The sequence below is a fragment of the Callorhinchus milii genome, unplaced genomic scaffold (genome assembly GCF_018977255.1).
Source record: "Callorhinchus milii isolate IMCB2004 unplaced genomic scaffold, IMCB_Cmil_1.0 Scaffold1, whole genome shotgun sequence".
NCBI lineage: Eukaryota > Metazoa > Chordata > Chondrichthyes > Chimaeriformes > Callorhinchidae > Callorhinchus > Callorhinchus milii.
In genome coordinates this window covers 69,991,109-70,006,676 of record NW_024704742.1, presented here as the reverse complement: position 1 = coordinate 70,006,676, position 15,568 = coordinate 69,991,109, and the positions used below count along the sequence as shown (strand labels likewise).

At 44.3% G+C, this 15,568-nt stretch overlaps 1 protein-coding gene across 2 annotated transcripts in view; it reads right to left on the bottom strand.

The window, feature by feature from the left end:
* Positions 1-15,106, bottom strand: part of slc4a11 (solute carrier family 4 member 11) — a 50,491-nt gene extending 35,385 nt beyond the window's left edge. For both annotated transcript variants that reach the window (XM_042343764.1, XM_042343770.1), the window contains exon 1: positions 15,032-15,106. In XM_042343764.1, coding sequence (XP_042199698.1) covers positions 15,032-15,089 — 58 coding nt within the window. In that variant the 5' untranslated portion in view covers positions 15,090-15,106. The remainder of the gene's footprint in view (positions 1-15,031) is intronic.
* Between the last annotated feature and the right edge of the window lie 462 nt (positions 15,107-15,568).

Below are 15,568 nucleotides of genomic sequence, written 5' to 3'. Positions count from 1 at the left end.
ATCCTATGAAGCGCTTTGAGATGTCACGATGACGTGATGAGGCGCTATATCAAATGCAAGCATTGTTATTATCAATACACAGTCACTACACTTGACAGCAATTCCCCACGAGGCTCTTTGAAATGTTATGTGGCAAATGAAACCTTAAATACTTATTCAGTTCTATATATATATTTTACTTTAAAATGAGGGAACCTATCAGCTCCTTCTGCTGGTAATCTGCTGCACAAGGCTAGAGTCACTTGTTTGTCTTATAGTGAAATGCCCTTGAGATGGCTCTCAGCCTTCAGTTAGACTTGTTGATAGCAGCTTTGACAGTGAATGGAAACTTTTAGTGAAGAGACCACACATGGTACTCCCTCTATCTACCTGTGCTGACAGACAGTCTCTCATTGTGTTCAAAAATTTCTTGTCTTTCAGTTCTCCAGCAATGTCTAACATATAGGGGATAGAGTTGACTCCCGCCCCAATCTCCCACCCAGCCCACATCACTGTTCTCGGTCCAAGATGCCAGTAGGTGGGGAGTGGTGGTACAGTGGGGGGAAGGGGAAGGAAATTGCAATACAACTATATTTAAATTGCATTTTTCAAATCAGGAGGATATCTTCTGTAAGTTAGGATATTTATGGATTTGTGCACAGTTGTACAGTATTGTGAAAATTAATGGTCATAGGAACAATTGCTGTGCACTCAAAAATGTCAAACCTTTGGAAATACTCAGGTCTTCTTTAAAGGTCTATCTGTTATAAATTTTAGAGCACTCGCAAGCAAGAGGATCCGGGTTCGATTCCCAAGTGGGGAGAAACCTTAGGCAAGTTTCCTTACTCCACACGCGAGGGAGCGAGTTGAAGAGACTCCACGGTGGACTGTATCAAGCTGCAAACCCAAACTCAACCCCGTGCATTAATCCATTACATCCATCATGAGATAACAGCAATGAAGCTGTACACTGTGATTGCCATGTCTACAAGCTCCCTCCCAGACAGACCTACCACCTCCAATGTTGCCAAGGTCAGACTATAAAAAACAGATGGTTTGAAAGAAAAACAGAGATTTACACAGTAAATTAATTGAAATGAAGAACCCTGCTATCAGCACTGAGGATGGGGAGCCAGTGGAGGCGAGCGAGGGTGGGAGTGATGTGGTCGCGGTGTCTGGTGCGGGACAGTACACGAGCTGCAGAGCTCTGAATGACCTGCAGTTGTGGAGGGAGGTGCCGGGAAGGCCGGGGAGGAGAGAGTTCCCATAGTCCAGCCTTGAGGTGATAAAGGCGTGGACCAGAGTTTCAGCAGAGTGAGGGGTGAGGTAGTGCCGTAGTCTGGCGATATTCCGGAGGTGATGGAAGGCGGTGCCAGTTGTGGCGCGGATATGAGGGAGAAAGGACAGCTCAGGGTCAAACAGAACGCCGAGGTTCCTGACCGGCTTTGAGAGGTGGAGAGCGCAGCCTTGGATGCTGATGCTGTCAGCGCCTGAGATGCGGAGGCGCTGACATGAGCCAATCAGGAGGGCCTCGGTTTTGCACACGTTGAGCTGAAGAAAGTTGTCTCTCGTCCAGGACTCGATGTCGGACAGGCAGACTGTCAGGACATCGGGGGTCGTGGAGTTGAGGGTAGAGGAGGAAAAATAGAGTTGGGTGTCAGCCGCATACAGTGGAAGTTAACCCCATATCTGCGGATGATGTCACCAAGGGGGAGCATATAGAGGGTGAAGAGGAGGGGACCGAGGACAGAGCCCTGAGGGACACCGCACGAGACAGTGCGGGGGCTGGAGGGAAAGCCATTTGTGGAAACAAAATGAAGATGGTGGGAGAGGTACGACCTAAACCACTCAAGGACTGGGCCTTGAAGTTGAGGTGAGAGGACAAGCGGTGGAGGAGGAACAGCGTGGTCGACCGTATCAAATGCGGCTGATAGGTCGAGGAGGACGAGGAGGCAGAGGGAGCCCTGGTCGCAGATGGTCAAGATGTCACAAGGAGTTCAAATGTTTTTTTACTGTGAAAATAATAAGATCCCAAAAGCCAGACGGACACTGGGCATAAATTAGACTCTGTCTGCGAGAATCTTCCAATGCAGGGTTAATATCAATGCTTAATAATGAATAAAATAACACTTGTATTTCACATCTCTGGAATTCCATTGCAGAATCTCTCCAACTCGCTCCCTCCCATCCCTCGTTCAAGGATTGCCTGAAGACGGAGCTCTCCGTCACCTATCCCCTCCTCACACACACCCACTTACACTTTCACCCCCAGCTCGGGTGCCAAGCCAGGGCTCGCAAATACTTTGGGACGTCCTCCCAACGCTATATATCAATGTAAATATAAGGTGCCTGTAACAGCGAAACATCTCTAAGCACTGCATTGAAATTGTAACGGCGATCACTGCATCATGTCATGTACTCTTGCAAATCATTTTGTCGGAGATGTGGTCATTTGGATGAGACATTAAACTGAGGTCCCATCAGTGCCTATTCAGGTGGATATTAAAACTCCTATGACACTATTCAGAATGAAAAAGGAGTTTCCCTCTCCTGACAATCCTCCAGATAAAATTGATCACTCACTCTATGGCTGTCTGAGTGACATTGCTGTGTGCAGAACTAACTGCCTTGTTCACCTACAAAATATACAGTTGCTGCACTTTACAGAAGTGTTTGAGATGTTTCAACGTGATAAGGCGGTAAATCATGAAAGGATTATTACTTTGTAGTCAAGTGCAGTGACTGTTTATTTGTTGACCAAATGGAGCTGTCACCTTTACCCAGCAAGATCCCACCAGCAGCCAGGAGCTAAAGAGCCAATTTATCTGGAGGATTGGTTGTGAAGACCCCAGGAGAAAAACCTTTTCTCTTTTCCAACAGTGTGAAGGAATTTTAACAGCCACCTGAGGAACAGGCAAATGGGACCTCAGTTCAATGTCTCATTGAAAGGACAGACCTCTGGCAATACAGTGCTCCACCCAGCACTGCCCTGGAATGTTAGCCAGGCTGGTGACATGTCAACCAACTCAGGTACTCTCTGCCTCAATCTCTCTGCCTCACCTCAGTCTTCAGATCATACCTGAAGACCTTCCTCTTTAACCGTGCCTACAGTCACCTCCCCTCTCTCCCTAGCTCAGTGTCAAGCTTTGCCACTGTTAAGCGCTCCAAGATGCTACCCGTGTGAAGGGCACTGTGTAAATCCAAATTGTTGTTGTTAATAATTATAATAATCCTTGCATTTGATATAGGCTTATCATGTTGTTGAGACATCTCAAAGCACTTCACAGAATATACTGTAAAGTGAATTGACTGTACACGGCAGCCAATAGCACACAGCAGTATCCCACAAACAGTCGTGGATTGAGTAACCACATATTTTTAATGAATTATTTCCCTCAGAAAGCGATCCACTAATTGACTAACAAACAGGTTCCTACTTACTGCTAGGTAAACAGAGGTGTGTGGAGTAAGGTCACTTGCCTAAGGTTTCACCCTGTCCAGGAATCGAACTCAGGTTCTCTCGCTTGTGAGAGGAGTGCTCTAACCACTACAGTACAGGCCTCCACAGTGTTGTTGTTGTGAGTTCAAGATCTTGATGTGAGACTTGAAACCACAACCTTCAAACCCAGAGGAGACAGCACTAACCAATGTTCTGATGTAGGGATTGAACTCGCAACCATCTAATCTAGAATGCTGCCGACTGACAATTGTTGACCCTGGGCTTTGAGAGCAATCATTACTGTGCCTTTTACTGCAGCATCATGTGCAAAAGCATCAGAGCATTGAGTTCTCTAAAAACACCTGTGTCAGTCTCAGGAGACATCTGAACTTGTTATATTTGCTCTGATTCATGTTGTCACATCGCCTAATTGCGGGAAAAAATATAGCTGTCTACTAACAGGAAGCTTCAGAAATTGGAGTTCTCCTGGCCTCAACGCCACATTGTCTTAAAATTTAAGGTTGATAAGGTTGAGCAGAATTTAGAAAAAATATTAAATCCAGCCAAAAATTGTTATAGCTAGTTCCTCTGCAGTACTACACTATTGCTCATAATAGTCTTTTCATTTGGTATAGTGCCTAATAAGATCGTCACAAACAGTAGTGAAGTGAATGACCACTTTTATCTGATTGGTAACCAGGACAGCAGGAGAATCTCCCTTCTCATTTCAAACAATGTACAGGAGGACATGTTAAAACATGTCTGCTTTGGGACGTCCTCCCAACGTGAAAGGTGCTTTACAAATGTAATTTGGATTGTATTGTATTAAAACTCTGACAAGCCTGTCAAGGGTAGATTAGAACTCAACCTAATCCTCCGTGTGGGTCTCTGTAGTGGTGGGTTGCTGAGCCAAGCACATCCGCTGTACTCAAAGACAAAGTCAATGATGGAACAGCCTAACTCATAAGTTGGACTGGGAAGGCCAGACCAGTCACTGGGGCTGGGATTTTTCCCAGTAGCATACTGTTATCCCTGCCCATCAAAGCCCTAATGGGAAAGGTGGTCCTCGCTGGACAAGTGGTGTGAAGTTTTAGCTGGTTAGAATCCAGCAGTTACCTCAACGCACACTCTGGGGTTCCCAAGCCTCGGATTTTGCCAACCCGCCCCTAATATTCTCCAGATTTAGGTAACTGGGAGAGATTGTGCATTGTATTCCAATAAATACATTTGGGAATTTCCACATGTAAGTGGGATGCATGGAATTCTCAGTTGGTTTTGATTCTCTTAAGCACGGTGATGGGTTTCTACATGTGTCAGACACCCAGCTGAACAAAACAAAAATTCCTTACATCTGATGTGGTGCTATTCACGTTGGGAGTGCTCCTCAATATAAATAACAACAACAAGTTGCATTTATATAGCGCCTTTCACGTCAGGAGGACGTCCCAAGGGGCTGCAGTGACCGTGCGTTTTGTAGGCAAACCTGACTCTTTAAGCATGGCGACGGGTTTCTGTGTTCATGGCGCTCATCCTGTCTGAAATGACGAGCTGTCACTGTAACCCAAGGGTAGTCTGCTGCTCTGTTGTGGGACTAAAAGTGGATTGAGTGGGACTCACTCATTGTTTGTGGGACACTGCTGTGTGCAATTGACTGCCACGTTTTCTCCCACAAAATACAGTCAATTCACTTTACAATATATTCTGTGAAGAGTTTTGAGATGCCTCAAACCCGTGATAAGACGCTATATGAAAAATGCAAGGATTATAAAAATAACACAAGCTGTACGTGAAGAACTTTAGGTCAGTCCTTGCACTGTTTATGATAATTCACAATAATAACTCAGATCTGGAGTCCTGTAACACAATGGTGAGAGCACTTGCCTCGCAAGTGAGAGGACTTGGATTTGATTCCTAGGCAGGACGAAAACTTAGGCACGTTTCCTTACTCCACACGCCTCTGTTTACTTAGGAGTATGTACAAACCGGCTTGTTTGTCCTTTGGCAGATCGTTTTCCAGAGTTAATAATCCCTTTAAAAAAATTAAATAATAATTTGGTCACTCAATCCACAACTGTTTGTGGGGACACTGCTGTGCGCAATTGGCAATTGTCAGTCAATTCACTTTACAGCATATTGTGTGAAGCGCTTTGAGACGCCTCAATGACGTGATAAGGCGCTATATAATAATAATAATCCTTCCATTTGATATAGCACTTTTCACGTCTTCTCAACATCTTAAAGCGCTTCACAGATTGGACTGTAAAGTGAATTGACCACATCACATTGTGGGCGAATGCGGCAGCCATTTGAGGATTTTGAACTCTATCCGCTGGGGGATGGGGAGCCAGTGGAGTCAGGTAAGGATGGTGTGACAGGGTCATGGAGGCTGGTGCGGAGAGAACACAAGCTGCAGAGTTCTGAATAATCTAAAGCTTGTAGAGGGAAGAGTTGGGAAGACCAACAAACAGGCTCAAGTATGGTTGAGCCTGGATGCCTGAGGGGAGAGGCAGTGGTGGAGCCGAGCGATGTGACGGAGGTTGGGGAAGGTGGAATGGGTGATGGCACGGAGGGAGGGGGGTGGGTGCAGAAAGAGTTTCTGTCATGAATCCTTTGTTTTACCTCACCTATCTCAAAGATTATGGCATCACAATTTTCTCAAGGATCAAGGGATTTCCCAAACACCCTCTTACCCCCCTCTAATGCCTCCATCCCACTGTTGCAGACCTGCCACTTGTCCACCTAGCAACAAGTTTCAGAGAAGATGGAATTTCAGAACCACAATGTCGATTGCCGCTGCATTGTTCAATAGACCGGCGTCTATCCAGTTCCATCTGAAAGCAGGTCCATAAATCTCTTTGCTTTAATGAGGACTAATTTCCTTATCTGGATATTTCAGCACATGTTACAGAGTGCCAGCCAGACTCAATTAAAATTAAACCAACTTTCACACACAGCCAAGGCACTGGTTGGCACTCCCCAAAGCAAAGTTGAACTCAGGTTGAACTTGAAATTGCAAAAGAATGCTTCCGCATTTAAAATCAATCGCTTGCGGGAAGGAATCTCACACCCTGTCAAGGGATAGCGAGAATGGTTTTAATTTCTTTGGTGATTTTCCTTTGCAAGGAATGGAAGTTAGTATACAGGTACAGCAAGCAATTAGAAAGGCTAATAAGATGTTAGCGTTTATTGCAAAGGGGTTAGAGTACAAGAGTAGGGAAGTCTTGCTGCAATTGTATAGGGCCCTGGTGAGACCGCACCTAGAATATTGTGTGTAGTTTGGGTCTCCTTATTTAAGAAAGGATATACTTGCCTTAGAGGGGGTGCAATGTACGTTCACTAGATTGGTTTCTGGGATGAGAGGGTTGACCTACGAGAAGAGGTTGAGTAGAATATACGCCTATATTCTCTGGAATATGGAAGAATTAGAGGTGATTTCATAGAAACCTATAAGATTCTTAAGGTCTTGACAGGGTAGATATTGTGAGACTGTCTCCCCTGGTTGGGGAATCTAAAACTAGGGATCATAGTCTCAGGATTAAAGGTCAGCCTTTTAGAACTGAGTTGAGAAAACATTTCTTCACTCAGAGAGTAGTGAATTTATAGAATTCTCTAGCCCAGAAGGCTGTGGATTCTCAGTTATTGAACATATTCAAGATTGGGATCAATAGATTTTTAAAAAACTAAAGGGATTAAGGGATATGGGTATAGGGCAGGTTAATGGAATTAGGTTAGAAGATCAGCCATGATCTTATTAAATGACGGGGCAGGCTCGAGGGGCCGAATAGCCTACTCTTGCTCCTATTTCTTAGGTTCTTATGTTCTTATCATGTCATTGAGATGTCTTAAAGCGCTTCATAGATTATAAAGTGAATTACCTGTGGATTTTGTGGGCGAAACCGAAGTCCGTCTTCCCGGAAACTTCACAGGAGCCTCCTTATAACGTGGGATTTGGGGGCCATAAAATCCCAATTTTCCTCTAAGCCAAAATGGCCAACTTCAGACTCATCAAGTTTCTGCTGACATCATTTCCTGTTTCCACCACAAAATGATCCAGCACGTTGGGAAAGGAAGTTAGAGGGGAAAGAAGCGAGGAGGGAAGGAAGCGAGGAGGGGGAAAAGAATTCTAACAGGATCCCAGCTCGGGTGCAAATCCTTGACTGTCCAGTACCTTGGGTTGCCCTCCCGACAAGAAGGGAACTATACACATGGAATTTGTTGTTGTTATCCACAGTTGTGATAGATCATTACCCAGATTTCCAAATACTGATCCTCACGAGGTTAGAACAGTGTGTCTTGGCTTGTGGTCAAACATGGTGAGTTGTGACCTGCCTAACTCCAGGTAACTCAGTTGACAGAAGCTCCACATTAACAGGACTCGATCAGCGGCTGATCAATGATCCCAGGAATCCAACCAGGTAATCACACTGTGCCAGCCAGGACACCGCAGTCAGCCTCAGAACACGTTCCCAGGTGTGGGCAGAGTGAGGAGCACATTCCTCAGACCTGAGACATGTCAAATCGATGGAACATTCACAGTTCGTAAAAGAACCAGTTTCCAAAAAAGTTCAAATTTGCTGGTTTTCGCTGGTCAAACCTCAGCAGTTGCCACTCCCCTGCCCTCCCCCACAATGCTCACTCTGGTGTCCCCAAGTCTTGGTTCTTGCCAACCTGCATCAAACGCTATCAGGGTTAGGTGAGCAGGGTGCACCTCTCCAGGGAAAGAGTTCCTGCAAACAACATCCCACAAACATGGAGTGAGTGACCAATTTTATTTGGGGGAATGTTGGCCAGGACATCGGGAGAGAGAAACTTACTTCTCTTTTCAAGCAGTGCCTGAGATCTTTATTGTCCACCTGCACAGACTTAGACGGGGCCTAGATTTAACGTCACGTCCGAAGGACGGCATCTCCGATAATGCAGTGCTCCCCTCAGCACTGCACTGGAATGTCAATATGAGTACAAAGTCCTTACGTGGGGCTTGAACTGACAATCGATCTTCTGAGGGCGATAGCCACTGAACCAGGTTGATAATTTATCGCACTCCCTTGGCTCCTCCCCAATAATCCTTGCATCAGAGATAAGGCTTCACAGGACAAAGTGAATTGATTTTGTATTTTGTGAGCGTAACACGGCAGCCAGTTTAGTACAGAGCAGTGTCCAACAAACAGAGAGTGAGCGACCCAATTTTATTTGGGGGCTGGTTAGCCAGGGCACAAGGAGAGAGAATCTCCCTTCTCTTTACGATTACTGCCATGGGATCTTTAACATCAACCTGAACAGGCAGACGAGACCTTGATTTAACGTCTCATCTGAAGGATGGCAACTCCAGCAATGTAGCATCCACCAGCACTGCATTGGAGTGTGAAATGATTCCAAGTCCTGACGCAGGGCATGAAGAATAATATACGAATTTGATATAGAACTTTATCACGTCATTAATATGTCTCAAAGTGCTTCACAGAATATACTGTAAAGTGAATTGACTGTATATTTTGTGGGTGAAATGCAGCAGCCAAGTGCGTACTGCAGTTTTCCACAAACAGTCGTGGATTCAGTGACCAATAATTTTTTTTTGGAGGGTAAATGATCCACCGATAGACCTAAAACCAGCTTCCAACTTACTGGTAGGTAAACAGAGGCGTGTGGAGTAAGAAAACTTGCCTAAGATTTTTCCTTGCCCAGGAATTGAACCCAGGTCCTCTCACTTGTGAGGCGAGTGGGCTAACTACTAAGCTAAGGGACTCCATGTCTAACCATATGAACCCACAACCCTCTGACTCAGACGCCAGAGTGCTATCACTGGATAGTGTTCAGTAAACCATTGGTGTTAACTGTGAAGTGAATGGGTGAGTGAATCTCTGAGTGGCTCTGCTGATTATTGATTTAATTTTGGCCATACCTTTCATAACAATTTTGGTGATTTCGAAAAAATCTTGTTCCAAAGTCAACCTTCTTCTCATTAATGATCCATTTCAAATTCCTTATTCTTTCTCCTCTCAGCAGTTTTTTTTTTGGTTCCTATGCTCTTCACTTCTGGAATTCCCTCCCGCCATCATTTTGTCTCACTCCCTTTTCTGTCTTTTTCTTTCTTTAAACCCGCATTTGTCTGATGTCAAATGACCAACTAGTGACTATCCTCCTGTGGGGGAGGATGTTGGGGTGGTTTGGCAATGGATGTGGGAATCACGCCCACCCTCCAGTGGTGGTCTCTAGTCTAGCTCCTGAGCCAGGCAGGTCCACAGTATTCCAGGGCACTGCTGATGACAGCACAGCCAGCCTTGGCTCATTGGAAGGACTTGGAAGGGAAGACCAGTCACTAGGGGCAGGGAATCCTCCCACCCAGCTTCTGTTAACCCTGCAAACCAAAGCCCTAATGGGTAGTATGGTCCGAGCTGGACAAGCAGTGGGAAAGCTTGCCAGACAGTGCTATCAATAGCTATGTGGTTTTAGCTGGTTAGACTCCAGCAGTTACCCCAACATACACTCTGCGGTCCCCAAGCCTTGGCTCTTGCCAACCTGCACCTAATACTTTCTGGAATTAGGTAAACAGGCTGTGTCCCTCCAGGGAGAGAGTGCGCATTCCATTCCAACAATCTATCTCTGGGATTTCCATGTATAGGTGGGATGCATGGAATTCTCAGTTTGGCTTGGAAACTATTAAGCATGGGGATGGGTTTCTATATTTATCAGACATCTGGTTGTCAATAATCCCTTGCTCGATGTTTAGCCCCACAGTATGGAATGCTTCGAGACTCTATACCCTATATGCTGTATAAATGCAAGTTGTTGTTGTAGTCGGGGGAAAGGAAGTGAGGGGGGAGCAGAATTTACTACACACAGTTCTGGTCACTGCAACATAAGGCTGTCCAGACCCTAGAGGTGGTACAGAGAGAGCAATGAGGATGAACCCCAGTGTTAGAGGAATGAGCTGTGACCAATGACTAGACAAGATAGGACTCTTCAGTCTTGAGAGGCGATGACTCAGAGAGCAGCTTATAGAGATGTACAACATTTTAAATGGGATTGAAAAAGTAAACCTAGATCAATACTTTACAATGTAAGAAGAGAGTAGAACAAGAGGACACAGGTTTAGAGATGTAAAGAGGTAAGTTCAGGACAGACATGAGGAAGATTTTCTTTATTCAGAGGGTAATTGACGACTGGAACTGTGTTACCAGGAAGTGGGGTGTTGAGACCAGGACACTGGGAGGATGGTAAGGTGGATGTTCTGGAGAGAGGAGATTGGATGGGCTGAAGGGTCTTCTTCGTCCGAACCGATTTTGTGATCTTATGATGTGAAGAAAATTGAGTTGACTCCAAGCAAATGCCATTGGTTACCATAGACACCATTTACTCATGGTGTTAGCAATGTACTATCTGTGTGTCTGTCTCTTACTGAGTGTGAGTGTATGTGTGTGTGTAACTCCCTCTCCTTCTGTCTGTGTGTGTATCTCTTACATGCGCAAGAATGCAACTGGACTTATTGTAAACCAGTTGCAAGAAGTTAAGTGTGATCTCTGCAGTGTTAGAGCTAGTGAATGGGACATTGAGGAGTCCTGTAGCTCAGTGGTTAGAGCACTCGTCTTGCAAGCGAGAAACCTGAGTTCAATTCCAGGCAGAGGGCGAAACCTTGGGCAAGTTTCCTTACTCCATATGCCTAATGATAATCCCTCCAAAACAAAGCAATAATAAATTGGTAATTTTCAATCCACGACTGTTTGTGGGACACTGCTTAGTTTCACACTTAGCATCACAAAGCACAGTGTTAAATTACACCGGCGTTAATCCAGGAATTCTATTTTTACACCCAAATAATCTATTACTAATAATAACAATCCTTGCATTTGATATAGCGCCTTATCATGTCATTGAAACATGTCAAAGTGCTTCACAGAATACACTGTAAAGTGAATTGACTGCGTATTTTGTGGGCGAAGTACGGCAGCCAATTGCGCACAGCAGCGTCCCACAAATAGTCATGGATTGAGTGACCAATTATTTTTGGAGGGATTAATGCCCCCGGAAAGTGATCCACTAATCAACTAACAAGCAGGTTCCTAGTTATTGATGGTAAACAGAGGCACGTGGAGTAAGGAAACGTGCCTAAGTTTTTATCCTGTCTGGGAATTGAACTCGGGTCCTCTTGCTTGCAAGGTGAGTGCTCTAACTACTACACTATAATAATTTGTAATATAATAACAATATCATATAATAACAATAATGATTTGGTCACTCAATCCACGACTGTTTGTGGGGCACTGCTGTGCGCAATTGCCTACCGAGTTTTGCCCACAAATATATAGTTAATTCACTTTACAGTATATTCTGTGAAGTGCTTTGAGACGTCTAGAAGATGTGAAAAGCGCTATATCAAATGCAAGGATTATTATTATTATTATAGGACTCCATTACTGATCTATTGCTGAGACATCCTCTCGACATGAAAGGCACTGAATCGTGTTGTATTACAATTCACCCTGTCAGAACCCTACATAATTGTGAAAGTTCATGTCAGGATGTTCCGTGTGAAACTCAATAGTCAAGTCTCTTTATTACCTCTGAATGTTTGCAAGTTTTTTTTAACATGTTTGATATGATAAATATTGCCTGGTAATAACTACAGCAGAGAGCCCAAACTTTCACACTGAAACCAGCTCCATTGTGATTATAAAAATAGTATATGTGTGTATGTGTCTCTCTCTCTTTCTGTCTGTGTGTCTTTCTCACTGTGACTGTGTGTGAGAGAAACACATACAGACAGTAAGTGAGAGAGCGAGAGACACACACAGTAAGAGAGAGACACACACAGACAAACCCTAAGAGAGAGAAACACACAGACAAACAGTAAGAGAGACATACACAGACAGTAAGAGAAACACATAGACAAACAGTAAGAGAGACATACACAGACAGTAAGAGAAACACATAGACAAACAGTAAGAGAGAGACATACGGACAGTAAGAGAGACACACACACACAGTAAGAGAAACACATACAGACAAACAGTAAGAGACACACACACACATAGACAGTAGGAGAAGCAGACACACACACAGTAAGAGAGACACACACTATAAGAGAGAGACACTCAGTAAGAGAGAGACACTCAGTAAGAGCGAGACAGACAGTAAGAGAGACACGCACACAAACAGTAAGAGACACACACACACACAGTAAGAGAGAGAGAGACACACACAGTAAGGGACACACACACACACGCGCGGACACGGACAGTAACAGAGGGAGGCACCCACACAGACAGTAAGAGAAGCAAGAGAGAGAGACACAGACAGTAAGAGGGAGACACACACAAACAGTAAGAGAGACACAAACAGTAAGAGAGAGACACACACATAGACAGTAAGAGAGAGACACAGACAGTAAGAGAGAGACACACACATAGACAGTAAGAGATAGACACAGACAGTAAGAGAGAGACACACACACACAGACAGTAAGAGAGAGACACACACACACAGAGACAGTAAGAGAGACACACACACAGACAGACAGTAAGAGAGACACAAACAGTAAGAGAGAGACACACACATAGACAGTAAGAGAGAGACACAGACAGTAAGAGAGAGACACACACATAGACAGTAAGAGAGAGAGACACACACATAGACAGTAAGAGAGACATAGACAGTAAGAGAGACACAGACAGTAAGAGAGTCACAGACAGTAAGAGAGTCACAGACAGTAAGAGAGACACAGACTATAAGAGAGAGACACAGACACAGACAGTAAGAGAGACACAGACAGTAAGAGAGTCACAGACAGTAAGAGAGACACAGACTATAAGAGAGAGACACACACACAGACAGTAAGAGAGACACAGACAGTAAGAGAGACACAGACAGTAAGAGAGAGACACACACATAGACAGTAAGAGAGAGACACAGACAGTAAGAGAGAGACACACACATAGACAGTAAGAGATAGACACAGACAGTAAGAGAGAGACACACACACACAGACAGTAAGAGAGAGACACACACACACAGAGACAGTAAGAGAGACACACACACAGACAGACAGTAAGAGAGACACAAACAGTAAGAGAGAGACACACACATAGACAGTAAGAGAGAGACACAGACAGTAAGAGAGAGACACACACATAGACAGTAAGAGAGAGAGACACACACATAGACAGTAAGAGAGACATAGACAGTAAGAGAGACACAGACAGTAAGAGAGACACAGACTATAAGAGAGAGACACAGACACAGACAGTAAGAGAGACACAGACAGTAAGAGAGTCACAGACAGTAAGAGAGACACAGACTATAAGAGAGAGACACACACACAGACAGTAAGAGAGACACAGACAGTAAGAGAGACACAGACAGTAAGAGAGAGACACACACATAGACAGTAAGAGAGACACAGACAGTAAGAGAGACACAGACAGTAAGAGAAAGAGTCACAGACTGTAAGAGAGACACTGACAGTAAGAGAAATAGTCACAGACAGTAAGAGAGACACAAACAGTAAGAGAGAGACACAGACAGTAAGAGAAATAGTCACAGGCCGTAAGAGAGAGAGACACAGACAGTAAGAGAGCGTCACAGACAGTAAGAGAGAGATACAGACAGTAAGAAAGAGACACACACACAGACAGTAAGAGAGACACAGATAGTAAGAGAGACACAGATGGTAAGAGAGACACAGATGGTAAGAGAGACACAGATGGTAAGAGAAAGACACACAGACAGTAAAAGAGACACAGACAACAAGAGAGACACAGACAGTAAGAGAGTCACAGACAGTAAGAGAGACACAGACAGTAAGAGAGAAAGTCACAGACAGTAAGAGACACAAAAGTAAAAGAGAGAGACACACACATAGACAGTAAAAGAGACACACAGACAGTAAGAGAGAGAGAGACACAGACAGTAAGAGAGACACAGACAGTAAGAGAGAGACACAGTCAGTAAGAGAGAGAAAGACACAGACAGTAAGAGAGAGACACAGACAGTAAGAGAGAAAGACACAGATAGTAAGAAACACAAAATTAAGAGAGAGACACACACATAAACAGTAAAAGAGACACATAGACAGTAAGAGAGAGACACGACAGTAAGATACACACAGACAGTAAGAGAGAGAGACAGACAGTAAGAGAGAGACAGACAGTAAGCGAGACACAGACAGTAAGCGAGAGACACAGACAGTAAGTGAGAGACACAGACAGTAAGAGAGACACAGACAGTAAGAGAGAGAGAGACAGACAGTAAGCGAGAGACACAGACAGTAAGAGAGAGAGACACAGACAGTAAGAGAGAGAGACACAGACAGTAAGAGAGAGAGAGAAACACACATTCATTCCCATGGACCGAATCTCTCCATCTCCGCGATACCGGTTCACAGGATAAAATCATACCTGGTAACCCCGGACCTCACAGCATGGACATGCGGATAAGCAGACATCACAGTGCGAGTGAGCAGAAGGTCTCATCTCACTGAATTTAAAGAACCTCTACAGCAGGATTCACCAACTTAAAATCCCTCAAGTTCATTATAGTCAAACTATAACAATTATATATATAATATAACTGCAATATTATAAAACAATCCAGTGTGGGCAGAGTTATTGTGTCCCCTACCCTCTTTGGCGTCCACTCTGCTGCCAGATGTTTCCAAGGTTGTTTCATTCCTGGGCATATTGTCTGGGGAAGTTCAGAGACAAAAAAAGTGTGTGTGTGTGCGTGTGTGGAGGAGGGAAATAGGAGGAGTTGGGTTGGGGTTGTGAATGAAGCCAACCTCCTTTGTGTTGCTTTGGGACGTCCTCCCAACGTGAAAGGCGCTATATAAATGTAATTTTGTTGTTGTTGTTCTTGCGCAGGGAGCTTGTACTTTCTTATAGGAGCTACAGGTGAGATTTGATAATAATAATAATCCTTGCATTAGATGTAGAGCTTTCTCGCGTCGTTGAGGGGTCTGAAAGCGCTTTACAGAATACACTGTAAAATTAATTGTATTTTTTGTGGGCGAAAACCAGCAGTCAATTGCTCACAGCAATGTCCCACAAACAGATGTGAATTCAGTGACCAAATTATTAATCTTATTTTTTGGAGGGATTATTACCTCCGAAAAGCGATTCACCAATCGTCTAACAACTGGGTTTCCACTTACTGCTAGGT